Below are 24,709 nucleotides of genomic sequence, written 5' to 3'. Positions count from 1 at the left end.
TCATCTATCTGATCCCAGGTGGTCGAGACCGCATCATCGGATTAGATACTCTCAGCGAGACACAATAAATACATCATTAATACATTTCCACTGACACCCATCTACTCCCGAATCCCATACTCAACCATCACCGCACCCCACCTACTGCACCCCCGCAAGGGCCCTCATCCCCCTCTCCAACCCCTCACACACGCCCTTCGCCCACACGTCCTCATCTCCCTCGACGCCCAACACGCCCTTCTGCCACGTCAGCGTAATCACCATATCCCCACCCTTCCTCGTCACGATATTAAAATTCACCGCCGGCCCCGTCACGTTCGCCGGCTGCGAAAACAGCATGCGCCCGACCTCCCACCCGCCACCCCTTTTCTCCCCTTCCCCGCCTTCCTCCCCCTGCCCATCCGGCTCAAACGCCATCAAATTGCTAACCTCATAGCTCCCCTCCCTCTCCCGCCCCACCTGCCCCTCCAACCACGCCCTAAACCCCTTCAAGTACCTCAACAGCCCGATCGGCTGATCGACCAGCGTGCTCGCCCTCTCCGCCAAACACCTCGTCGTCTCCCTCGCGCGGTGCCAAAACACGTCCTCGCCGCCATCTCCCCCCACCGCTTCCACATCTCCCTCGTCCCTTGCGAAGACGTGGTACGCGGCGCTGACGCACAGCCCCACCGCGCCGTCCCAGTTGCGCTCGCCCGCCAGCTCCGCGCCGAAGCGCGGCATCAGCCGGCGGAGGTCGATGGACGTCTGCGCGACGAACGAGGACGAGGAGGGGGAGGAAGCGTTGGCGTTCGGGGGCAGCGCGGCGCTCAATGCGCGCACGATGACGCCGTGCAGCGCGCCCGTCAGCTTGACGCCGCCGTGGCGCCGGCACCGCTTCAGCATGCCGCGGACGGTGGCGGGGGCGGCGACGGCGACGGCGACGCCCGTGGCGAGTCGGGTCGGGTCGGAGGGGTCGGGGTACGACGTCGGCAGCGCGGTCCAGGCGTCGGGCCGGTGCGGGGTGACGGAGGCGCGGAAGAAGAGGTGCTTGGAGGTGAAGAGCGAGGACTGGCGGAGCGCCGAGGGGAGGTACGACGACGCGACGGGGAGGAGGAGGAAGGGCCACGTGACGGGGAGGGTGGTGGTTTGTTCGATTGGGGGGAGGAGGGCGGGCGTGGGTTGCGTGCGGTAGGTCGGGTCGGCGGGGCTGAGCGAGGTGGTGGCGGTGGAGGGCGCGGCGGTGGTGGACGGGTGGCGGAGGGCGGAGAGGAAGGTGCGGTGGAAGGAGAGGCCCGAGGGCCCGTCGCCGTGGGAGTGTGAGTATGAAAAGAGGAGCCAAAAGGTGGGCGGTGTTGGTCCGTGGGTGGGGGCGGAGTTGGCGGTGGTGTTGTTGGTGGTGGTGGTGATGGGGATGACGACGATCTTCCACGGCGGGATGCGCGAGACGTCGGGGAATTGCTGGTCGTGGGCGTGGCAGAGGAGGGGCTTGATGGCTTCGAGCTCGGCGTGGGTGTCGTTTTCGTCGTCGGCTGGTGCCGGGATGGTGACGGGCTGGGTGATTTCAACGTGATTTCGGAGATTGATGGTTTCGGGCCTGATCAACTCGGGGGCCTCGGTGAGCTCGCCTTTGATGGCGGCGCTGAGCATTGGATGCGTCGAGATGCAGTGCTTCAGGGCGGGATAGAACGATTCCTTGGCGCCGAGGGGGAAGCCTTCCGGAGCGGTGTAGCGGCCAGCTACAACGAGGCCTCGATAATAGCCCAAGGCATGGCGCATGATGCACCGTTTCTCGCTGGTTCCTGAGAGCGCCGTCAGATTGTTGTTGCCTGGAATTTTCTTTCTACTCACCCGCCGGTCGTAACGACACGTAGCGCTGCTCGTTGTCCGCCATGGTGGCTCAGCTGGGTCGAACTGCGGTTGCTGCTGCTGCTTTTGCTGCCGCTGGCGTGTGATGTTGAGTTGCTCACGACTACGAGGCAGAAGAGGTTGCAAAGGAGTGGGTGGTGTTGGGTGCAGGATTGAAATAATACACCGCTCCACTGCATGCCGGGTCTCGGATCTATTTCCAGCGGTCGGTCCGTGCAGCGTAGCCAACGTAGCCCTTGCCGGATGGGGCAACTCTTGCGCGGTGCTGTGTATGGCACTTGTTGTCGTTTCGAGTTGCATGGAGCAGTCGTTGGATTCCGCAGTAGCAATGCATTCACTTAAGGATATAAGCGTGGTTCAAACGCCGCGCCCAGACCCCAGATAGTCCCTATACCCTTCGAGCCCTTTCCTAAATTGGCAATAGAAACGCCCATCAGCCCAAGCTTTGGTAACCCACGACGCCTTATCATAAATCTGTATCCCACCTTCTAAGCAACGACAACTCCTTGCATACGAGTACAGTAGAAGCACTCCACAAACGAAAGAAAAGTCATCACAGTGCTAATTCGTCTTCAGACATGTCCGCCAATAAGTCGACAAATCTAGTGCTGGGGCGTGGTTCCGACCTGGCTATCCGGCCAAGCGGTGAGCTCTGTGACGCTTCGCCCGTCACCTTGGTACGTGGTGTCGCGGCAGGCCCAGTATTTGCCAATAACCGCTTAGCTGAAGCAGCCTTGATGGCTGGCCTGGAGGACTGCGACGCCTGAGGTGCTACACTCTTCAGCCCCGGCCTCGACGGTGTCGCTTTCATCCGAGCATCTGGCATTGCCGTCGGACTCGGCTTTGGCAACCATGGTTTTTGGCGAGATTTGGATGCTGGCGTAGTTGGAACTGGGTCTGACGTAGGAGGGGCTTGACCTCTAGGTGTTGAGCTTGCGCCCGTAATCTGATCAGACCTTTGCCATGATTTCTGCGAAGCTTTAGACAATTGCGTTGTGGCGGAATCTCCGTTTCTGGGTGTCGAGCCTGTGCCAGCAACCTGGTGAGCACCTTTCGTGTTCTGAGAAGGCGGCCTGCCTCTCCCTCGGGATTTCAACGGTTGTGTCAATGGAGGAACCGGCTCCATGGGTGTTTTGTCGGCCGTTTGCTTTTGGGCGGACGGTGTTTGGACATCGTTGTTGGAGGAACTGATGCGATCCCGCACCGCTGCAGCTGCTCCTGTTGCGGACGTCTCACCGTCAGTCATTCTTACCGCAGAATGCGGCCGCCTTATCAGCACTAGTGGAGAGATTCCGAGAACCTGCTGAGGAACACCCATGTGCTGCTGCACCGCCTCCATCACCTTGGACGTGTCGATCAGCCTCGGATCAATTGGCATTTGTCTGCTTGGACCGGCTGCGACCGGCTGCTTATCAGAGATAGTGAAGTGCTTGGGAGATCCTCGCTGCGGAGCCGAGACCGATTCTGGCCTTGCGTCCTGGGACAACGGCATCACCTCCTTCGCCGGCTGAACCACATCTGGAGAGCGAGCCACTGCAGCACGCTGTACACCAGCGCCCACAGGGCTATCGTTTAGTGGGACTTGCGGTGCGCGCCTTTTTGCGGCTTCAAGTAGTCGAGGTGTGGCACTGTCATCTGTCTTCTGCCGCTTGGACGGCCGGTCTTCTGGAGTGCTTTTATTGGCCGGAATCTGCACCAATGCCCTCTTGCGATGTGCGCCGGGCATGTAGTTTGCCAGCCAATTTTCTGGTCTGCAAAGCTCAGGCAGTCTCGTGTGTCTCCTGGCATTGGAATGAGAGACCCATGACTTGCCGCACAGAGTGCAAAGATGTGTGCGTTCCATCTCCTCTCTGATGAGAATGTTGGGGTTGAAGGGTGCAGGCCTTCCAGTTGTGATATCTACCCCAGGGGGCACCAGCTTCGGCGACTCCGCCTTCTGCTCAGAATCCGGCACCTCTATAGGGTAGCGCTCCAGTATCTCGGTGGGATCGGCGAGGTTCGCACGGTGAGGACACGCCGTTTCAGGGTTCTTTGGCACATACGGCTTCTGTCTCACCTTGTTCGCCAAGATCGGGCCGCGCTCGAGCGCTTGACGGACGTAGTCTGACATGGGGCCTCGAGTCTTATCCGGACGATTTGCAAGGCGTTGGTACCAATGATACATGAGGTTCTGACAATTCCTCCCCGGGAAGTAGCGACCGATTTGAGAGAACGCAAGCTTGCGATCCTCTTTGAGCACGATGAAGAGTTCGTTGTCTCCTTCGATCCAGGGAAGCTGCTTGTTATTTTTTCTATCGGCGGACCCAAGTGGCGTTTGAGCGGTCGACCACTCTGGACTCGGTTGCGCTACTGGTGTAGCGTGCGCATCTCTTCCACCAGTAGTTCCGCTGTTTGCTGTACCAGAAGCTTCCGTAGTCGGTGTCGAATCGGGTCTGGTGCGTGAGGCAGGAGGCACTTGGGTATTCGTGGGTGCAGTGACCAGAGCTTGGTATGGATGCGGATTTTTTACATCCTCAGTCTCAGTGGTATCGATCGGATCTTCACCATTGGCGGCTGATTCCAGGTCCATAACTTCCTCGTCTTCTGCCCAAGCATTGACTTGATTTTGATCCTCACACTCAATGTCTCCCATGTCTTCTTCCGGCGAGCCGTTTCCTTCCAGTTCCTCGAAACTTTCTTCCGCTCCCTCATAATCAACCTCATCCCACTGTGGTTCGGCATATCTTGGTCTGGCGGGAGGGTCATTGGCCAGTGTTTGCCGGCGCAATGTGCTATTACGAACGCTGGGCGACGGGTCAGGAATCTGTGTAGAAGGACGTGCTTGCAGTCTCGGACGGCCAACTGCACGCCCGGTAGACCAGAGTGACTTGGATGGCTGGCGCGGCGACTCAGGGATCATTTGCGGCCTGCGCTGTGGAGAAGGTGCAGAACGACGAGCGGAATGGGAGGGACGGGGCAGCGGAGGAGCATCCCAGACTGGATCGGTAGACCTTGGACTGTCCTGATAGCTTGACATGTACTGAGCAATCCCTTGGGCAATACTTTGGCCCAAGGCCTGGAAGAATGCGGGATCTTCGGTCATGTTCATTCTATGTGGTGTTTGCTGAGCCTCGAACCCAGGTCGTCGAGTTCGACTCGGGCAAGGCGGGTTCCGATGTTGCGGTTGATCTCGGCGCTGCGGTGTATTGAGGTGCTGCGATCGATTCCGGGGCTGCATATGGCTCCGATAATGCGGCGTCGGGACGGCCGGTGGAGGGTGGATCGTGGACATCTGGGAGGTGAGTTTCGACAAAGATGCAAGAGCTCCACCAGGCAGACTCACGCATTGGTCGCGATTCCCTGGTGGAGAACTGAGAAGCTCATCCTCCTCCAGGCTGCCTGCAACCGCGTGGCGCTCGTATGAATAGCTGCCGGTAACATCGTCTACGTTCTCGTCGTCTTCTTCGTACCATTCCTCGAAATCCTCGCCAGTATCGCGCTCGTCCTCCAAGCGGGCAAGGTGGCCGTTGTTGACAATGATCTCGCCCGTCTCAAGGTCGATCTCGTCGCCAATGTCGGTAAAGTCGCGCTCGTATTTATCGAATATGTGCTCGAACGTGCTCTTCAGGCGCATGTCATTCTCACGGCGTTCGCGCTCCAACTCGGAGTAGTCGTCATACTGCTCGGCATCTGCAGGCGGCGGCGGCGGCGGGCGGGGACGATGGGCCATGAGGGTGGCGTCATGGAGCGCGGCCGAGGGGTGGCCGAGGGGCGGCTGTCAGGAACAGTGTAGGCTGCTGGTGTAGATCCGATTTGATTCGAGGCGCAAGGCGGGGGAGGTCGCGGGTGCTCAGACTTCCGCTTCGGTCGAGCGCGACACCGCGTTGAAGCGCGTCGCGACGCCCGCAAAATCTGGCGGCCCGTGCGGCTGCGTCATCCATGCTCCCGTCGGCGAAGCTGCTGCCCATCACTCGTTGTCACCAACGAAAGCTCACATTTCCAGCGCGCAGGTCCTCCGTCTCCTCCCAATACGCAGCAGCCTTCCTTCACACAGATATATATAGCGTCATGGGAGTTGCACCCTCGGCCACATAACCTTCCGATAACACGCTCACCGCTGCCGCCATGTACTGCCAGAAGTGCCGCACGCCCATCAAGCTCGACGGCTCGCTGGAGGACCTCAACCCCGCCGCCTTCAAGCTCCTCACAGGTGCTCGCCGCGCTAAGCGCTCAGCGTTACTCTATTTCTAACCTCGAGCAGACTCCACAACCCCCTCCTCACAGCAGCGACCGCTCTCGCTACACCAGTCCCGCCCCGCCTACTCGCAAGACCGCCGCGATGCCTACGACCGCGTCTCCAGCCGGGCGACGCAGCCCACCTTCCGCCGCAGCATCCCCTCGAGCCGCCACGGTCGCGAGTCGCGCCACCACCCGTCCATGTCCTTTGTCATGCTCACCGAGTCCCAAGTGGTGCCGCAAGCGCCGCACATCGTGCCCGACGGCGGCCGGCCGAGCAGCAGCGCGGGCGCCGATGGCAATCAGGACATGTCGGACAAGATGGAGACGGTGCAGCGCCTGTTCGAAGTGCTGTCGGCGCGCTCCGACATCGACCAGCCCATCTGCGTCGAGTGCACCGACATGCTGGTGGAAGGGCTGCAGAAGCGACTCGGGGCCGCCACCAAGGAGCGCGATGCCTACGTCGAGTACCTGCGGCAGGCCAACGCGGACATACCCAGCGAGGAGGAGGTGACGCTGGCGCGGCGACAGCTGGAAGACGCGCGGGCGGGCGAGGAGGCGGCGATGAAGGAGCTGGAGCGGCTGGAGCGCGAGAAGGCGGCCATGGATGACGAGCTGCAGGCGCTGGACGCCGAGGCGCGCGGGCTGGACAAGGAGGAGGAAGCGTTCTGGAAGGAGCGCAATGCGTTCGCGGTGACGCTGGCGTCGTTCCAGAGCGAGCGCGACCGCGTCAACAACCGCTACGACCACGACATCAAGCAGGCGCAGCGGCTGCAGCGCACCAACGTCTACAACGACACCTTCACCATCGGGCACGACGGCAACTTCGCGACCATCAACGGCTTGCGGCTAGGCCGGACGTCGGCGGTCATGGTGGGGTGGGAGGAGATCAACGCGGCATGGGGTCAGACGTGTCTGCTGCTGGCAACGGTGGCGGAGAAGGTGGGCTACACGTTCAAGGGCTACCGTCTGTGCCCCATGGGCTCGAATTCAACCATCGAGAAGCTCGACTTCCCGCCAGCGGCGTCTACCGACGACGCGGCGCGTCCGGCGAAGCCCAAGGTCACGGTGTTGGAGCTGTACTGCAGCGGCGACCTCCCGCTCGGGTTGAATTTCCTGCACAGGAGGTTCGACAACGCCATGGTGGCTTTTCTGGAGTGCCTGCGGCAGATGGACGAGTTTGGGTTCAAGCTGCCATACACGATTCGCAAGGACAAGATCCGCGACGCGAGCATCAAACTCAGCTTCAACCAGGAGGAGACGTGGACGCGGGCTTGCAAGGACACGCTCATCTGCTGCAAATACCTTCTCGCATCAACCAGCGACATGGACCAGAAGCAACGCAGCGCGACGCCGACGGCGCGCCGATAGGGCGAGCAGACGCAGGGAATGGGGTGTTGCGGGTGCGAGTGCAAGAATGCGGTGGATGACGAGCGGGTCAGCCGGTTACGGGCAGGTGCAGCGTATGCAAGCCCGGGTGAAACAAGCAGTGACGAGTCGGACGAGGATTATTGATTCGGCGTTGAAGGTTCAGAGCGGGGTTACAGAGTGTTTTAGATATGGGCGCGACACGCAGGGAGCGTGTTTGATGAAGGTAATCTCGGAAATGAGCGGCGGCGAAGGTTGATTCACGGCCGTCAGGCCGAAAGTGTGGGGAGCGAGCAGACGGCGGCGCTAGCTATCAGGGGCCGCGAGCCGGCCGGAGAGAGTAATGCAGGGTTGACGGCGACTTCTCGTCATGGCGGCGGGCAGCAGCTTGAGAGACATGGCGGCGAGGACGCATCGGTGGCAGAGATCATGTGATGCTGTATAGAGGCGCGGTGTTGAGGCCCGAGGGTTTCTGCATGCGGGAGGCCCACAGGCGGGCATGGCGGGCAGGGGTTTGCGGCGGCGGGCCAATTGACCACACGCGCCACGACGCACCACGGGCGGTGCCAAGCGCCAGACAACTCCTTTCCATGCGGCCGTCCCTCCAATCGCCATGCCGGTCGCGAGTTTTTCTTCCGCCGCGCTATCGAGCTTGGGCTAGAGGAAGGATAAGGAGGAGGCGCTCGGGATCCCGCCAGCCCTATCGCGGGCGCTGCAGTGAGGATAAATCTCACCAGCGGCCCTCTGCGCCTGCGCCCGCTGCAAACGACCTGTTCCCCTCAAGCTCAGCCCATGTCTCGAGTCCACCTCGCGCGCCGCCGCCCAAGTCGCTCGCTCTGACCAGCGCGTGCCCGCCCGTCGCGCTTTCCCACCCGCCGTCTCTCACTTCTGCCAGCGCATGCCGCCATGGACTCATGAACCCGACGTGAAAAATATAAGCGAAACGACCCCGAAATAGTCCAAACCACAGCCCAGGAAGGAAAGAAGCAGAAACGAAACACTCGCTCTCTCACTCACCACCCCTCTGCCACCATGCTTCCCTTCACCCACTCGCGCCGCTCGAGCGCCATCCTCGCCTTCTTCATCCTCGCCGTGCTGCTTCTGCTCTGGAACCACGACGAGGCGGTGGCGCATCTGCCCACCACCATACTACCCGACTTCACGCCCGCCGTATGGTCCGACTATCTGTCCGCCGGCGACGTGGCTCCGCTGGTTGGCACCGCCAATGCCACGCTCGGCGTAAGTTTTTTGCCCTTTGCCCATTGCCCGTCTATTATTGGCATCCGCACTACCGCCGTCCATCCATCCCTGCAAGATCATCGCTGCTTTTGCCAAGCCAAAAAGCCACAACTCCAACCCATGACCACCCATACACGCATCGCGAAACCACCACCAAAAAAAAAAAGCGAAAAGCAAAACTGACAACGACCGCTCCCACCCAGTTCGACGCCATCCTCGCCGTCTCCCCGCGCACGACCTGGCGCAGCGCCGGCCTGCACGCCGCCGCGCAGCGCACCAACCTCTCCATCACCATCCCGCCGCAGCGGCCGCCGACCTCGGGCGAGACGGCCGCCTTCATGGCGCTCAACCCGTCGGGCATCCTCAACGAGGGCTCCGCCCGCGCCTGGCTCGCCCACCTGCAGGTCATGCGCGCCGCCCAAAACTACTCGTCCGCGCTGATCCTCGAGGACGACGCCGACTGGGACGTCCGCGTCCACCGGCAGGCGGGCTGGGTGGCCGAGGCCGTGCGCAACCTGACCGTGCCCCGCACGGAGACGCGGGAGTGGCCGTGGGGCGAGGATTGGGATGTCCTGTGGTTGGGGCATTGCGGCGAGAGGCTGCCGTACGATGAGGATGAGGAGCCGGGGGAGGAGGGGCCGGGCGGTGGCGGCGGCGAGGAAGGGGTGGTGGTCGAGGCGGAGGAGGTCGAGGTCGTGACGGAGAAGGTTGTCGGTGCGGATGGTGGCAGCGCGGCGCCGGACGAGGGCGCCGAGGAAGTGGCGGCGCAGCAGCAGCAGCAGAAGACTGAGCAGAAGGAGAACCTCGAGGCAAAGGTCAAGACGCCCACCAGCGAGAAGCTGCCCATCGACAAGGCCAAGCGCCTGCCCCCCGGCCAGCTCCCCGGCGAGGACGATTACATCACCATGTACGACCCGACCCTCCCGCCGACCATAGGGTCGTACGACCCCCGCATGTCCGGCGACAGCGAGGAGACGCGCTGGGTCCAGCATGCCGCCGGCCCCATCTGCACCTTTGCCTACGCCGTCACCGCCGCCAGCGTCGCCAAGATGTTGGCCATGCGCCATGGCGACGAGCAGGCTTTCGACTTGTGGATGCATTCGCGCTGCCGCTCGCGCGAGCTGCGCTGTTTTACCGTCAACCCTGAAATGTTCCATCATCACGTCGCGGCGGGGTTGCCGTCGAGTCTTGTCAATGAGGGGCAGGTGGGTGGGAGTGGGAAGAATTATACGGAGAATATCATGTATAGCGCGAGGTGCAATTGGGATAAGCCGGATGATCAGCTGGTGAGCTGTCGGAAGAGTTGAGGAGGGGAGGGAAGGACAAGAAGGAAGGCAGGGAAAGGAAGGTGGTCTTTTATTTTAACGTTAGTTTTTCCGTATGACTTGCAGAAGCCAATACGTGTATATATTACTCAAATGGGGGAAATTGCCGAATATCGTATATGGTCATCCCCCTGAACGTACTTGTCAAAGCAACTTTGTCCAGGACATGGGGCGAGTTTCGACACGCGTTCACGCCATCGCAACTTGCGGTGGCCATCGGTTTAGGTGTGCCGTGCTTAAACATTCAACAGTGCCAGGTCACCGTCTTTTATCCTTAAGTAGGAGGGTTGCTGGCAGCGAGATACCTCCAAAACGACAGCAGGTAGAAGTACATAGAGTGGGGACAGGTCAGGTTGGACCAACTCAGGTCAGGCCAAGATGGGCTGCGTTGAGTCGGGTCAGGTCAGGTCAGGTCGGGTCGGGTCGGGTCGGGTCGGGTTGAAGCATGTCTGGTCTTGTCTCTCCGACAACTGCGTGTGTGGAACTTTGAGGGCAGTCAAATAACTGTCTGCACAAAATATATTGCATTCCGGGCTAATCCCGACCGTTGGCATTTTTGGAGGGAGGTGTGAGGAGATATAAAATATATTATCTATGTCCCTTACTTTAAACACCACGTAGAGGAACTCCTCGTTTTCTATTACGTATAGGTATCAACCTAGTAGCCCTCTTTGTTAATTCTACCGCTGTCATTAGGACGGTTTAACATAGTAACTACCAGGATACAAAGCTACCACTCGTAGTCGGTAGAATGGGACTTAAGAAAATCAGGGAAGAAGAAATAGTAGAGGAATGCAATCCCTTTGCCCAAAACCTAAGTGATATAGAATTCTTCCACTGGTATTTCGTTCGGGTGGTCCGACACCCAGCTGGCCATCCACTTGTGCAATGAAAGAACTTCGCCTTGATGGTTCAGATGGGAATGCCACGGTGAGCCACTGGCAAAGCTTTCCAGCGGTAGGACAAGTACGTCGGCGATTAACATAGGACGTGTAATGTTCGAGAACTCGTTGCCATTTAGATTCAACCCTATGTACTCAGCGAGGTACTTGAATACAGCGAACATTTTTTTTTCTTGTTTTTTTTTTCTTGTTTTTTTTTTCTTGTTTTTTTTTCTTGTTTTTTTTTCTTGTTTTTTTTTCTTGTTTTTTTTTTTCGCTGAAGAGAATAGAATTGGAGTTATTATCTTAAGAATGGGAAGTAGATCTTCTTAGCGTACTATTATACTAAAAGTATATATACTTCCAAAGTCTACTTATACTAATATAGCTCGAGCTACGTCACTATTTATTACTTTATACGATCCCTTCTTTTAATTTTGTTTTTAATTTTATTACGCATCGTATATGGCTTTATTTTTTTTAAAAGAAAAAGAGGATAAAACAGCTCCGCGAAGCTAATTTATTAAACGTCTTTAGGCGAGAATTTAAAGATATATATATTATTAGTCCACACCATCACGTACACGTTGTGAATGATAATCGGCATTATTAACCTAATAGGGTCTTCTTTAGCAACGTGTTCTCATAAACAACACCCTTATTGGGTACCCCTTTCTTCGTTCACCTATATAAACACCATGTAGTAGCAGCTTTTAATAGATCATCCAGTCAAACAGCTTCTCTTCTGCACCCGGCTGTGATTACCGACCGACATGTATACCACTTAACCTTCCTTAATTCCCGCTGTACGTTAGGGTGACTTGGACTCGAGAGATGTTTTATTATTCAACTCTCGTCGTTCTGCTGGCCATAATTTTCTGTCAGCGTTATAAGCAAATTTACCCTCCGAGCATCGGACACGATGCGTCGATGACAGTATGAGCGGAATTGGAAAAAATCTCTTGACCGTCGGAATGCATATCTCTCGAAGCTGGAGGACGAACATTTGGTGTTGTAAGACGTTAGTCCCTACAGGGCGTGCTTTGGGTGATAACAAGTCGACAGTTTTCCGCAATGGACAGACGGCACCTGGAACAAAGATTACTTGCCACCTACAGCTTGGGACTTCCTCACCCCGTCATTCAACTGCCCTTTCGAGATGGAGCGTATCGGGAGCCTCGGAGACGGCGGCAAATGGATATGCGGCACGTCACAATACTCGAAAGTCGAGAGCTGCCCTCTTATAGTCTACAGCTTTGGCGTGGGCACGGACTCATCGTTCGAAGCGGAGCTGATTAACATGACAAACGCGCAAGTCTACGCCTTCGATTATTCGGTGGAAAGAATCGGGCCTCAAATAGCCGAAAAGGACTCGTCTCGTGTCCAGTTTATGAAAATTGGTCTGGGCGACCAGGACGCATTAGTTGACGGTCAGCGTTTTCTTACGCTTCAGTCGATAATTTCGGCATTTGGGCATCAATATATCGACATATTGAAGATGGATATTGAAGGAGCAGAGTTCAAGGCGCTTGATGCGTTCATGGAAACTTACAAGGGTAAGGATCTTCCTGTTGGTCAGATATTGATCGAGATACACCTTTGGGCCGCACCTCAGAACGTGCGCGACCTGGTTAAATGGTGGAAAAAGTTGGAAGCTTTTGGGCTGCGCCCGGTCTGGCAGGAATCCAACTCTCTGGGTGTCATTCTGGGTCCCAGGTATCCATGTTGTTTTGAAGTAAGTCACAATCCTTAGGCCTCGCATTTTTATTAACAGAGCAATAGTATACAATGATCAATGTAAAAAATCCCCAAGGAATTCTAGGCGGGTAGCGAGCCCAGTCGTTCTATTTCTTGATAGCTTGCTATATGGATTTTTTAGCATCTTGTTCGACTATCTCGCTTCCATGTCTTTTATTATTCAAGATGTAGCCGGCACAGATTCCCGCTGCAAACGCTTGTTGGCAATGAAAAGAAAGACTACGGCAACTTTCCCGGCGACCTCGGAACACGTCACTCGCGCTGACGTCATTGCCAGCTCGTGTTGAAAATCCTTTAGGATCGCCGTTCCCCCGGACCGTCTCACTTCTCGAAACAACAGCAAGGCAATTGCTCTTCACTGATCGTACAACCCCGGCATATCTGGAATTCAATAATTGTCCGATCCCACACAGGGGCGACGCCTCAATGATATCGAGTCCCTGACGTCGACGAGCCTCATCCCCACCGCCATCATGCTACCGGAAACCCCACCTCGTATAGAGTTGGCCGATGTCACATCTTGGCAGTATTCCTCCTTTACTCGCCCTGAATAAAAGACCGCAGCCACCTCCCAGCTGCGCCAATCCCCACAGCAACCCTTCCCAATCCTCAATCATCTTCCACAATGCATCTCTCCGCCCTCATCCCCGCAACCCTCGCCCTCCTCTCGGCCATCCCACCAACCCACGCCGCCACCGCCACCTCCTCCTCCCTCCACTACCGCCTCCGCGCGCGAGTAACCGGCCCGCAAAACGCAACAACCCCCGCCGTCTCGGGCTGGGCGCTCGAGGTGCAACGGCTGGGGGTGCCGACGCGGCTGCCCCCAGACTACATGTGGGGGGTGCTCATCAACGCGACCTTCGCGCCCAGCCGGGGCGGCGACGTCTTCTACGCGCAGCGAACCGGGAACGGCACGTCATCATCATCATCGCACATCCGGACCGACGCGCCGAACAACTCCGGGGAAGTGCTTCCGTTCGGCATCACCGCGCTGGGGCGGAGCGCGTCGCAGGACTACCCGATGGACGGCGTGGAGATGAGCGCGGTGCGGTACATCGACGTGCCGCCGGAGGAGACGACGGACGTCGCGGTCGGCGCCGGCGGCGTGCCGTTCGTGCACAAGCGCGCGGGCGGAGGGGAGAATGGGACGTTTGCGGCTTGTACGGGGCTGTATAGCGAGTGGGCGACGTTGTATTGGATCGACGTGGCCAAGTACGGGACGGGGCCGATTTACAGCACCGGGGCCGACTATCAGGATTGCACGCCGGTTGAGCTGGTGCCCGAGTGCGTGGCTGGTGGACCGAGCTATGAGGGGTTGGAGGAGAGGCCCTGCGTTGCGGATGTGACGACGGTTTTGTAAAGCTTGCGAGCTACGATGACATGAAGGGTTAGGACGGTATATATATGTATGGAAAGGGTAATGTGTGTAATCTTACTGTTATGAATAATATAATGAGTTCGTCCTTTGGTTTTTCTCCCAGCCATTGGAAGACAAATATATCTTCTTCCTCGACTTGTCTGTAAGAGCATGCTTTTCAAACTCACATATGCATCTTGTTACACATTAGCGCCTATAACGATAAGATCATAGTCATTCTCACCTTGCAAACCCCGTTCCCCACTACTTCAAATGCCTCGAGTAAAAGGATCACAAAGGTTGGCCTAAGCCGTAGCCCCGAGAGCCGAGGAGCTGTGGAACGAAGAACTCGACAGGATTATTTAACTTCTTACCGCTGACGCAATCTTCGCTCATGGTACTTAGAAGCACAAAGAGCCCTATCTTGGAACTCCTACATTTACCCTTCCACATGTGAGTGACGGCCACAAAGACGTGACGGGCCAGGCGTTACCGCAGCCGAAGCTAGAGTCCGTTTCGCTAAAAGCAAAGAATGAAGCAAAAGGGACTGAAGTCCACTCCTTCTAAACCCGAAGACCCCTCACCGTTTCCCAAACCCAAGTTATAAGACCCTCAGTTCCCTTTACATAGAGATTTAAACAATACCAGCAAGCAACAACGACGGTGATGAATGTAGCATAGACAGTCAACATGATCAGAACTCCATCCGCGAAGTTCGCTTCATCGTTGGTTTCGTTTGACGAAGCTGAACCCATCGATCCTTCGGAACCTAGACCAGTATCCACTCTGTCTGGTGTGGACTTCTCTGAATGAGCAGCGTCCGGCTCCAAATGAAGGTCTGCCTTGCGTGAAAGAAAATACCGAGTCCATGAATACGACTTCCAGAGAAACGTAAACAAGCGATAGTAGACGAAGCGAAGGCCCCAAATAAGGCCGAGTATGAAAGTGGCAAGGATGATCAGGTAGAAGGGAGGGCGAGAATTAGATTCGTCGTTTTGCAAACTGCGAGACTTGGCCGCCTTCTGGCGCGCCAGTCTCTTCGCCGCGCGTTTGGAAGGTTTGGGGGCGTTTTTCTGGAGCTTGGAACCTTCTTCGTTCGCCTGCAGGTGCCCATACTTGTGCTGCGCACCCTTCCGTTGTTGCTTCTTCTCTGGTCCTTTGTCCTTTGGTTTGTTCTTCTCATTTCCTGGTCCCTCTTCCTCTGGTTTCTTCTTCTCCAGTTCTTCATTTTCTGGTCCTTCTTCCTCTGGCTTCTTCTTCTCTAATTCCTCCTTTCCTGATCGTTGCTCCTCCCGCTCTTTCTCCTGTAGCCGCTCCAAATGTTCGTACACCTCGGGCAGGAAATACTGGTACTGCCACGGCAGCGGAGGTGTGAACTGGTTGCCTGTATAAGTGTGTCCACGAATTTCAGCCGCACGCCGCCTGATCTCTTCGAAAACCGTTTGCTCAAAGAGAAAGTCCCTCCCAGAGTCATCGGCATCGACATTGAACATCAGACGGGCGGTTGCTCCTAAGAGCGCAACAGCCTTTTCTAGCTTCTGCAGCTGCAGCAACGTCGGATCGTACGGGTCGGAGACGATCTTGAGGGGGTACGCGCCGGGTTCGTTACAACTGGCTGTAAGGTAGAATTCCAGGGCCCGCCGGGCCGCACCATGGGATGCGAACGCGATGGAGGAGCTGTTATGCGACTCGTTCAAGATGACGGCGTTGATTTTCTGAACGTGGCGGGAGGCGAGCGGGAAGAGCTTGAAGTCGAACGTGTGATGGGGTTTCGGGCTGCCGTCTTCGCCGTCGATGAGACGGGGCGCGCCGTCGACGATGGTGGTGTAGGAGTTGCGGGCTTTTGTGACGGGGAGGTCTTCGAGGAAGGAGGCGGTCAGGTCGTAGGCGGAGTGCATGCAGCGGTGGAGTTCGCGCTCTAGGTGCCGACTCTCTCGCACGCCGGGGATGTTGTCCTCTTCTGTGTTGGGCAGGAGTGTGCTGCGGAGGACCGCTATGACCCTCGGGGAGATGGCGGAGAAGTTGTGGTACTCGGTGCAGGCCGTCGTGTTCTTTTCGCCGGTGAGAGGGTCGAGGGTGAAGCTGACGGGTCCTTCGAAAATGTCGTGAGCGTTCTCGGTGAGGAGAAACTCGTCGTCGGGGTTGGAAGGTGTGCAGAACGCCAGGTACATTGCCTGCATGTTAACGAAGGCCCAATCTGCGTCTCGGTGGTAGATTCTTTGCAAGATTTCGGCGAACCATGTTCCTTCTTTGTCGATCTTCACCTCGGCCATAGTCTTGATGTTGTCCAACCAGACTTCTATCGGTTTCTCGAACCCTCTCTCACGCATGTGTTGAAGCAGACTCCCCTTGTCCTTTGCGTTGTAGCTGTCGATGTCTTTGTCAAAGAAGCGCTTGTGTTGGTTGGATCCCCTATATCGCATGACGAAGAGAAACCTGCGTAACTCGTCTCGCTCCGAGCGCAGCAGTCGCACGGCTGAGAGCCCGCTCTCTTGCGCCTTACGAATCTTGTGGAATATCGGGGCTACAATACACTCGAGTTTGCCAAGTTGTATCTCAACATGCTGCTGGTTGACTGGTTTTTGGAAGTCTCGGTACATGTCCCTTTGGCCGAATGCGCGAGCCAGTGGCATCTCAGCCTTCTTGACTTCTGGCTCAAGCTGCAGGACGTTCAGCATGTCCGGGTCTATTCGTTTCTGGTGCTTTTGCTTTCGTTTCTTTGCCTTCGCTTTGTCGGAATAGTGGGCAAAGTTCCTTAAGATGAACCGGGGGACGTGGTGATGGTATTGCGAGCGCTCGGTTGACATGAGGCCAGTCGGTGGCTGCGGCGACATCGTAGCGGAGTCGCCCATGATGACTTCTTTCGAGGACAGTCGGTTGATGATGAGATGTGAAGTTGTAGAGTTTGAAAAGAGTGCGCGGACGAAGTGGCTGGGTGCGTACTTAAGCGCTGGAGAGCGTGCGGCGCAGTCGGCCAAGCAAGAGAAAAGACCAATCACATAAACAAATCGATACCCAACAAGCTTGATGAGAGACAGTCGAAGATCACTGCCTAGTCTCCGCATGTCACCGCCAGCCAAAGCCCCACCACCTACACCCCATCCCTCGCCCTCGCCCCCACCTCCGCCTCGCCCTTCCCACCACCCCTCCTCTCCTGATCCTTCGCCCTCGCCTCCTCCTTCAACCTCTCATCATCCCCCCTCACCAAACTAACCTGCGGCAACAGCGCCGCCGCCACAAAAAACGCCACAGCCGCCAACCCCGCATTGACATAAAACACGACCCTAAACCCCTCCCGATACGCCCCCTCCAACGCCCCCCTCACCCTCTCCACCTCTCCCGCGTCATCGTCCCCCATCCCCTCCAACACCCCCTCCGGATTCCTCAGCAACCGCCTCACCACCTCCTCCCCCAGCCCCAGCCCGCCCACCGCGCCCCCCACCGCATTATTCACCACCGTCCCCGCCACCGCCAGCCCCAGCGTGGCCCCCAGGTTCCGCACGAAATTCCGCCACGCCGTCACGACCGCCATGTCGCGGCGCGGCACGCCCGCCTGGATGGCGACGAGGCTGGGCTGCAGCGTGGCGCCGACCCCCGCGCCGGTGAGGATCGCGTAGCCGACTTGCTCGCCGACGCCGGAACGCGCGTCGAGCGTCGCGAAGAGACCCAGGCCGATGCTCCAGAGCAGCCAGCCGACGAGGACGGGCTCGCGGTAGCGCCCGGTCCAGGTGACGAGCAGGCCGGAGAGGGTGGAGCAGAGGGTTTGGGTGAGGGTGAGGGGGAGGAGGAGCGCGCCCGAGGTGGTGGGGGAGTGGGCGTACACGAGCTGGTAGAAGGTCGGGATGTAGTAGATTTGCGTGACGAAGTTCCAGCCGTTGATGAACATTGTTATGGAGGCGCCGGCGACGACGCGCGAGCGGAAGATGCGGACTGTGGGGGGAGAGAGAGGGGGGCGGTTAGCGGATGGGGGTGGTGGTGGTGGTGAAGGGGGAGGGGGGAAGGGAAGGAGGGGCTTACGGGGGACGAGCGGGACGCTGGTGCCTTTCCATTGCCACAGCACGAAGAGGATGCAGACGACGATGCCGACGACGAAGGAGGCGATGACGTGCGGGGACTGCCATGCGTATTCGCCGCCGGCCCAGGTGAGTGCCAGGACGAGCACGGCGGAGCCGCCGAGGGCGAGGACTGCGCCGAAGAAGTCGACGGCTTTGAGCTTGCTGGAAGGAGTTCAGTAGGGGGGCTTTTTGGTGGGGTTGAAAGACGCACAGTTTCCAGTCTCCTTCGACTTTCTTGAGAGGCATGAAGAAGACGACGCAGAGGACCATGATGACGCTGAGCGGGAGGTTCAGTCGGAAGATCCAGCGCCATGACTGTTCGGACTGCGAGGCGAGAGCACCGCCGATGACGGGGCCGACGCCGTTGCCCAGTGCTACGAAGGCGCCCTGGGGAAAAAGGTCAGTGTCGACGCAGGCGCTTGGGTGGGACTTTTTCTGCATACCAAGATGCCTTGGTATTTGCCTCTTTCACGGAGCGGCACGACGTCGCTGACGATGAATTGAGCCACCGTCATCAACCCTCCGCCGCCGACGCCGGTGAAGGCGCGGAACACGATGAGCTGGACAACGTCTTGGGCGAGAGAAGATGCCAGGGAGCCGAAGAAGAAAATGGCGATGCCGATCAACAGGATGACCTTGCGAGACCAGATGTCCGAGAGCCGTCCGTAGAGGAGCTGGAACGAAGTTGAGGTGCTGCAGTCATAGAATCAACATGACGCCGACATGTCCACTTTGGGCTGATGTACGCACACGAAGTAGGCACCCGAGATCCAGGAACTCTGATTGCTTGCATTGAGCGATCTGCCAATGATGGACAAGCTGGCAGCAAGGGACGTCTGGTCCAAGAGGGCGGCGAAGTCGATACTTGCGCATGCCAGGAACACCTGCATATTGTCAGACGGGGCCGTCATTTCCGTGCATGATGGTCAACCAACCGACACGATTCGCCTCTTCGGCAAGTACTTGGTCTGTTCATTGAACACGGGAGCCTTCTCCATGTCCGACTGTTCTCCGGTGACGGTGACTGCAGGAGACGGCGTTCCAACAGGCTCGGGACCCTCGTTTCGTTCACTCATCGTCGACGTTTTGCAGGTGTGGACCCGGCGAAGAGGAAACAGAAAAGCGAGCGCGGACTGATTTCACTCCAGGACAGAGAGCGGACGAGGCATGGGGTAACGCAACCGACGTAGCAATAACTCACCGACAACGGGCTCGGGTACCCCACGGCGCCAGCTAATGCCAAGACGTGCCGAAGTGATGATCGCTACGAGCCACCAAGGTACCTTCCTCAGCCAACGCTATCCGCGCCGATAAACAGTACGATAGGGTACCATGCTGGCCTCCTGCCCGAACAGAAGAAACACAGTCACTCCGTCCCACAATTTTCCAATTGCCGATGCGGTAAGAGATCGACGTGCCTGTCTCACTGCATATCTTATTTGCTCATTCTCCCTCAAGTCTTCGGGAAAATTCGCGGCTCCAGATGCACCAGCCCGAGGCGCGCCTGATTTGAGAGCCTTCTGCACGCGGCGACAGCTGCCCGATCCCACTTAGCTCACGAGAGATCTGCGGCAGTAGCTGGCTAGGCGTGCAACATCCCATCCACAAATAAACTCCTTCTGGCAGCTACGGCGTGGGGCATCCGGGAGTGTTTTTGAGCACCTTAATGTTCCTCGTACCCGTGCCGTTTGCTCTATATAATCGCGGGAATCCGAGCGGCTGCTTGTGACAGTAGCATTCCACGATACCGTCGCCAGCATGCATCCAGAGAACGAACTCAATGTGTACTCCGGAGAGGATTCTCTCAAGAAGTACTACGATCCCGACTATCAGCCCCCGCTTCCGTTGGTCGAGATACCGGCATGTCTCAATCCCTTCAGAAAAGATGGCGTACGCATCTACGCGAAGATGATGACCATGCTTCCGGCGAACAACGTCAAAGCACTGCCTGGTAGGTACTCAAAATGGCGCGAAGAGGGTCGACAACGCTGACTGGCGCCAGCCATGAACCTCCTCGAGAAGAGTGTCGAAAAGGACAAGACGAAGACAGTGATCGAGTACAGCTCGGGCTCGACCGTCATATCCATGTCCCTGGTCGGAAGGGTTTTCCACGGCATCGATGACACCAGGGCATACCTGAGCAACAAGACGAGCGATGCGAAGCTCAAGCTCATGCAATTCTTCGGCCTGAACATGTAAGGCCACGAGCTGTTTGGCGAGGAAGCTGTCACTCACTTTCCCATCAGCACACTGTTTGGCGGTCCCTCGCAGCCAGAGCCGCTCGACGAGAGAGGAGGGATACAAGCCGCCAGACGCAAGGCAGAGCAAGATGAGAGCGTGGTGAACCCGAACCAGTACGAGAACGACGCAGTAAGCTGTACTCTCGACCCCGGAAGCGGCTGGATGCTGACGAGAGCGCAGAACTGGCAAGCACACTACAAATGGACCGGTCCTCAAATACTCAGGCAGTTGCCCCAGATCAGCGTCCTCTGCGCGGGAATGGGCACGTCGGGCACAATGACGGGCATGGGCACTTACTTCAAAGACGCAAAGCCGTCCGTAGTCAGAGTGGGGTACGGAGCCGGCACCCGTCTCAAAGCAAACCCACCAAGCTGACACGGAAAACAGCGTCTGCACCGCAGCCGGAGACAGAGTGCCCGGCCCTCGCTCGTACGCGCTGATGTCGCCCGTGACATTCCCGTGGCGCAACGCCATCGACACCATGGAGGAAGTCGGCTCCACCGACTCCTACACCCTCTCCCTGGCTCTTTCCCGGGAAGGCCTAGTCTGCGGCCCGTCATCCGGGTTCAACCTGCAAGGTCAGTCCGCGCAAAGCCCCACCTCACCCCCACCCCCACCCCCACGACCACCACCCCGGCCACTAACACCCACCCACCCCCCAAAGGCCTCTACCAATTCCTCGCCAAACGCCGCGCCGCCAACACGCTCTCCTCCCTCGCCGACCCCTCCACCGGCCTCATCACCTGCGTCTTCCTCTGCTGCGACCTCCCCTACCAGTACATCAACGAGTACTTCGCCGCCCTGCCCCCCACCCGCTTCCACCCCATCGCCAACCGCAACCTCGCCGCCGTCGACCGCCACCGCTACGACGAGGCGTGGGAGCTCGACGACGGCGCCGCCATCGCCGCCGCGCTGCGGCAGTGCTGCGGGGATGCCGTCGATGACGATGAGAAGAGTACGGTCGTGCTCGACCTCCGCCAGCCCGCTGACTTCGCTGCTTGGCACCTCCCCGCCGCCGTCAATGCGTCACTGCCGTCCGTCACCGCGGGTGCGCCTAGCCCGTTCGCTGACGCGGCGACGCTGGAGGCGCAGTGGCGCGAGTTGGACGCTTGCTTTGTCGAGAAGCAAGTCGAGCACGGCGGCGCTGGGTGCGTGTTGGTGCAGCGGGCGGGGGCGGATAGGGGCAGTGTGGAGTTAAGGAAGGGCCGGCGGGTGCTGGTTGTGTGCTACAACGGTGACACGGCGCGGGTGGCGACGAGCGTGTTGAGGGCGCGGGGGGTGGAGGCGGAGAGCGTGAAGGGGGGTGTGGGGAAGGTGAAGGAGTGGTGGGGGGAGAGAGAGGCAGCGACGGCGGCAGCGGCAGCGGCGGCGGTGCAGCGGAGGGCGGCGCGTGAGAGGGAAATGCAAAAGACGACGTCGGCGTGTTTCGAGAAGGAGCAGGCGGCGGCGGTCGAGGTGCTGACGACGGCTTGATTTGGGCCGGCGGACTGCGCCGAGGATGGGGATCCGTAGCGAGGTGTTTTATGCGAGTGTTTCTGGATACCTTGGTGTCTCGTTATTGGTGATGTGTGGAGCTGACGTTGCTCGAGGCGGTGGGTGGGTGCGGGCGGCCCGAAGAGCAGGGAAGGGGGTGGTTGACCAATCAGGTAATCTGCTCAATTGTGCGCAACCCAGTGGACATGTCAACTTGCTCAATGGTGCGCGCGGCTGCTTTTTTATCTTGCTCGTCCGGTGGCTGACGTTGTCTTTCATTCCCTCACTGCAGGCTCGCATTGGGCGTTACTTCCGCAGCCCGATATTGCCGTCACTTGATTGGAACCCCCTCACCATCCCATGTGTGTCATGACCCGAGCTACACCTGCTCTCGCTTCACTGCCCGCATGCGGTCGGGAAACGTGCTCTCGTGGGGCGCGTCGTGGCTGCGTCGGCCTTTAACCAGTCCACGCTGCCTCAGGACCTCAACACCATCCTCGTCACTCTGGTCGTCGACAATGACATCGTTCTTGCTGCTGCTGGCGGCCGTTGTGCTGCCTTGTGCCGCCATGGACATGGACATGGGTGGTGGAGGCACCCCGTGGCTCGACACGCCCGTCATGCTGCACTCATCGCGGGAAGACAGCTGTGAAATGACGGCCGAGCAATGCGCCTACAGAAGTGGGTTTTGGAGATACTGGTAAGGCCACGATGAGCAGTGCATATCACGCGGCTGACGCAAAGGGGATGCGCAGGTACAAGGCCGACTACCGCTTTGCGCGCACCACGGTTTACTTCATCCTCGCCGTCATTGGCCTCTTCACCATCGGCAACATCGTCTCCAGAGTCACCCCTCAATCCGTCCGACGTAAAGGCTTCTGGCGCCAAACTCAAGCATCGCTGCGTTACGTGGGATATCGGGCTTACCGCGTTCGCGTCTTCGACTGGTACTCTCCTTCGCTGGCCTATCTGCTCGTCGGTCTTGCCGGCGCCGTCTTCTTCTTCGGTAGGTTATGATACTTGTTGTTCATCTTTTTCGGTGCTGATATGGTATCCCAGCCATGACTCTTGGCCCGCAGCCCTACTATTGGCCAAACACAAAGGATGGTTCCGTCTCTTATGGATCGTCGCCACCCATCGCAACCAGGACTGGCTGGATGGCAGTCGGCCTGCTCCCGTTTGTGGTGTAAGCAAAGCATTCCATCGCATTATCGCGCGACACTGACCACGCGGTGCGTAGTGTGCTGGCCGCAAAGGCCAACTGGGTCACAGCCTTGACCGGCGTCTCGCACGAGAAACTCCAGGTCTTCCACCGCTGGACCAGCTACGCCATGTTCGTCCTCGCCCTCGTCCACACATTCCCCTTCATCATCTACCACATCTGGTACGGCGACATGGTGAAGAAATGGAAGACGGACATGGTGTACTGGACCGGCGTCGTGGCCCTCATCTTCCAAACCTACCTCACCGTCATGTCCTTCGGCCCAATCCGGTACGCCCCACTGCCCTCCACCCCCGGCCAACCGACGCTAACCACACCCACCAGAAACCGCTTCTACGAATTCTTCAAAGCCACCCACTTCACCGCCGCCCTCGCCTTCATCATCTTCTTCTTCTTCCACTGCGACTTCCGGCTGACATCCTGGTTCGTCCGCCCCGGTCAATCCCCCCCAGTCCCCCCTTCACTAACCATTCTCCCCAAAAAAGGGACTACTTCATCGCCACCGCAACCCTCTACCTCTCCTCCCTCGCCTTCGCCCGCCTCCGCGCCGCCCTCGCCCGCGGCTCCGCCCACCGCGCCCGCCTCGCCCCCCTGCCCAACGCCCACCTCGCCATCTCCGTCCGCCTGCGCCCCGCCGACGTCGCCCGCCAGGCCGTCCCCGTCGACTTCGTCTGGCGGCCGGGCCAGCACGTCTTCTTGCGGTTCTTTTCTTCTTTTTCCCCGTCGTCGTCGATGTCGTCCGGACTGGGGTGGTGGTCGTGGTTGTCGTGGTCCGGGCATCCGTTTACCATCTGCTCGCTGCCGCCGCTGTCCGCGTCATACGGCGACGAGACGATGTCGTCGTCGTCGCCGCCGACGACTCGAGTAGAAGTCGGGAAAACCGGGGAGAAGATGACGATGACAACGACGGCGACGACGGCGACGACGGCGATGGTGGTGCCTGACGATTTCAATGGGGATCCCGTGCTGCGGTTCGTGGTCAAGCCGCAGGCGGCGGGCGGCGTGACGGCGCGGCTGTACGAGATGGCGCTCGAGGGCGCGGGTGGTGCTGCCGAGGTCGGCGTGATGCTGGACGGGCCGTATGGCGGGGTGCGTCCCGGGCGTGCTGCTGGGGGCGGAGGCGGCGCCCCCGGGTCTGACGATCGTGTTGCGCGGTCACGGCTTGCTGGGTTTGATCGCGTGCTCGTCGTCGTGGGTGGGTCGGGGGCTGGGTTTTCGATGCCGGTGGTGGAGGAGGCGTTGCGTGTGAGTACCAGTAGCAGCAGGACTGGGAAGGGAGGGGATGACGTGAGGAAGAGGGAAGTCAGTGTCGTGCTCGCGACGAGGGACGGGAGGACCCGGGCGTGGTATTCTGCCGAGATGCGCGCGTTGCTGGAGCGGTACGGCGTCTGCGCTGGCGGCGACGGCCATATCGCGGTCAAGGTGGCGGTGCATGTTACCGGCGAAGCCGAGGCGGACGAAGAGGCGGGGGTTGAGACTGCGGCTGAGGAGAAGAGGGATGATGGCGTCGTTGCGTGGAGGCGGGGCAGGCCGCAGTTGAGGACGGTCGTCGAGGAGTATGCGGCTGAAGCGAAGGGCTTGGCCGTTGCTGTTGCTGTGTGCGGACCCGCGGGGATGCTGTATGATGTGAGGAATGCGGTGGCCGAGGTGCAGAAGGGCGTGCTGAGTGGAAAGGGAGCAAGTGAGGTGTACCTGCATACCGAGCATTTTTCGTAAGTGGCTTGTCTGGC

The 24,709-nt window shown here is 58.6% G+C and overlaps 10 protein-coding genes across 10 annotated transcripts; 6 read left to right on the top strand and 4 right to left on the bottom strand.

Moving 5' to 3' along the window:
- Positions 1-141: 141 nt before the first annotated feature.
- On the bottom strand, positions 142-1,870 carry BKCO1_2700097 (alcohol acetyltransferase; the record flags this gene model as incomplete). The annotated part of the gene is made up of 2 exons (XM_020273632.1): positions 142-1,778; positions 1,828-1,870. The coding sequence occupies 2 exons, from the start codon at positions 1,868-1,870 to the stop codon at positions 142-144; spliced, it is 1,680 nt and encodes a 559-aa protein (XP_020130130.1).
- A 528-nt stretch (positions 1,871-2,398) lies between these two features.
- BKCO1_2700096 (myb-like dna-binding domain protein) lies at positions 2,399-5,554 on the bottom strand (the record flags this gene model as incomplete). Its single annotated transcript, XM_020273631.1, has 1 exon — positions 2,399-5,554. One exon carries the CDS (start codon positions 5,552-5,554, stop codon positions 2,399-2,401), a length of 3,156 nt encoding a protein of 1,051 aa, XP_020130131.1.
- Positions 5,555-5,949: 395 nt separating this feature from the next.
- BKCO1_2700095 (beclin 1) lies at positions 5,950-7,431 on the top strand (the record flags this gene model as incomplete). Its single annotated transcript, XM_020273630.1, has 2 exons — positions 5,950-6,034; positions 6,086-7,431. 2 exons carry the CDS (start codon positions 5,950-5,952, stop codon positions 7,429-7,431), a joined length of 1,431 nt encoding a protein of 476 aa, XP_020130132.1.
- A 1,029-nt stretch (positions 7,432-8,460) lies between these two features.
- On the top strand, positions 8,461-9,974 carry BKCO1_2700094 (glycosyltransferase family 25 protein; the record flags this gene model as incomplete). The annotated part of the gene is made up of 2 exons (XM_020273629.1): positions 8,461-8,667; positions 8,871-9,974. 2 exons carry the CDS (start codon positions 8,461-8,463, stop codon positions 9,972-9,974), a joined length of 1,311 nt encoding a protein of 436 aa, XP_020130133.1.
- A 2,058-nt stretch (positions 9,975-12,032) lies between these two features.
- BKCO1_2700093 (methyltransferase domain protein) lies at positions 12,033-12,626 on the top strand (the record flags this gene model as incomplete). The annotated part of the gene is made up of 1 exon (XM_020273628.1): positions 12,033-12,626. One exon carries the CDS (start codon positions 12,033-12,035, stop codon positions 12,624-12,626), a length of 594 nt encoding a protein of 197 aa, XP_020130126.1.
- A 630-nt stretch (positions 12,627-13,256) lies between these two features.
- BKCO1_2700092 (uncharacterized protein) lies at positions 13,257-13,991 on the top strand (the record flags this gene model as incomplete). Its single annotated transcript, XM_020273627.1, has 1 exon — positions 13,257-13,991. The coding sequence occupies one exon, from the start codon at positions 13,257-13,259 to the stop codon at positions 13,989-13,991; it is 735 nt and encodes a 244-aa protein (XP_020130127.1).
- Positions 13,992-14,551: 560 nt separating this feature from the next.
- Positions 14,552-16,840, bottom strand: BKCO1_2700091 (uncharacterized protein; the record flags this gene model as incomplete). The annotated part of the gene is made up of 1 exon (XM_020273626.1): positions 14,552-16,840. The coding sequence occupies one exon, from the start codon at positions 16,838-16,840 to the stop codon at positions 14,552-14,554; it is 2,289 nt and encodes a 762-aa protein (XP_020130128.1).
- A 239-nt stretch (positions 16,841-17,079) lies between these two features.
- On the bottom strand, positions 17,080-19,119 carry BKCO1_2700090 (mfs drug transporter; the record flags this gene model as incomplete). Its single annotated transcript, XM_020273625.1, has 6 exons — positions 17,080-17,918; positions 18,006-18,205; positions 18,255-18,430; positions 18,487-18,736; positions 18,794-18,927; positions 18,979-19,119. The coding sequence occupies 6 exons, from the start codon at positions 19,117-19,119 to the stop codon at positions 17,080-17,082; spliced, it is 1,740 nt and encodes a 579-aa protein (XP_020130129.1).
- A 682-nt stretch (positions 19,120-19,801) lies between these two features.
- Positions 19,802-21,757, top strand: BKCO1_2700089 (cysteine synthase b; the record flags this gene model as incomplete). Its single annotated transcript, XM_020273623.1, has 6 exons — positions 19,802-19,994; positions 20,046-20,238; positions 20,290-20,413; positions 20,465-20,616; positions 20,672-20,862; positions 20,949-21,757. The coding sequence occupies 6 exons, from the start codon at positions 19,802-19,804 to the stop codon at positions 21,755-21,757; spliced, it is 1,662 nt and encodes a 553-aa protein (XP_020130065.1).
- A 518-nt stretch (positions 21,758-22,275) lies between these two features.
- On the top strand, positions 22,276-24,695 carry BKCO1_2700088 (ferric-chelate reductase; the record flags this gene model as incomplete). The annotated part of the gene is made up of 6 exons (XM_020273622.1): positions 22,276-22,457; positions 22,513-22,763; positions 22,817-22,943; positions 22,998-23,249; positions 23,304-23,402; positions 23,465-24,695. The coding sequence occupies 6 exons, from the start codon at positions 22,276-22,278 to the stop codon at positions 24,693-24,695; spliced, it is 2,142 nt and encodes a 713-aa protein (XP_020130064.1).
- Between the last annotated feature and the right edge of the window lie 14 nt (positions 24,696-24,709).

This window comes from Diplodia corticola, assembly GCF_001883845.1.
Source record: "Diplodia corticola strain CBS 112549 chromosome Unknown scaffold27, whole genome shotgun sequence".
In the NCBI taxonomy this organism is placed as follows: domain Eukaryota; kingdom Fungi; phylum Ascomycota; class Dothideomycetes; order Botryosphaeriales; family Botryosphaeriaceae; genus Diplodia; species Diplodia corticola.
Note: the sequence above shows the minus strand (reverse complement) of the source record. Positions and strands in the feature narration are given on the sequence as shown.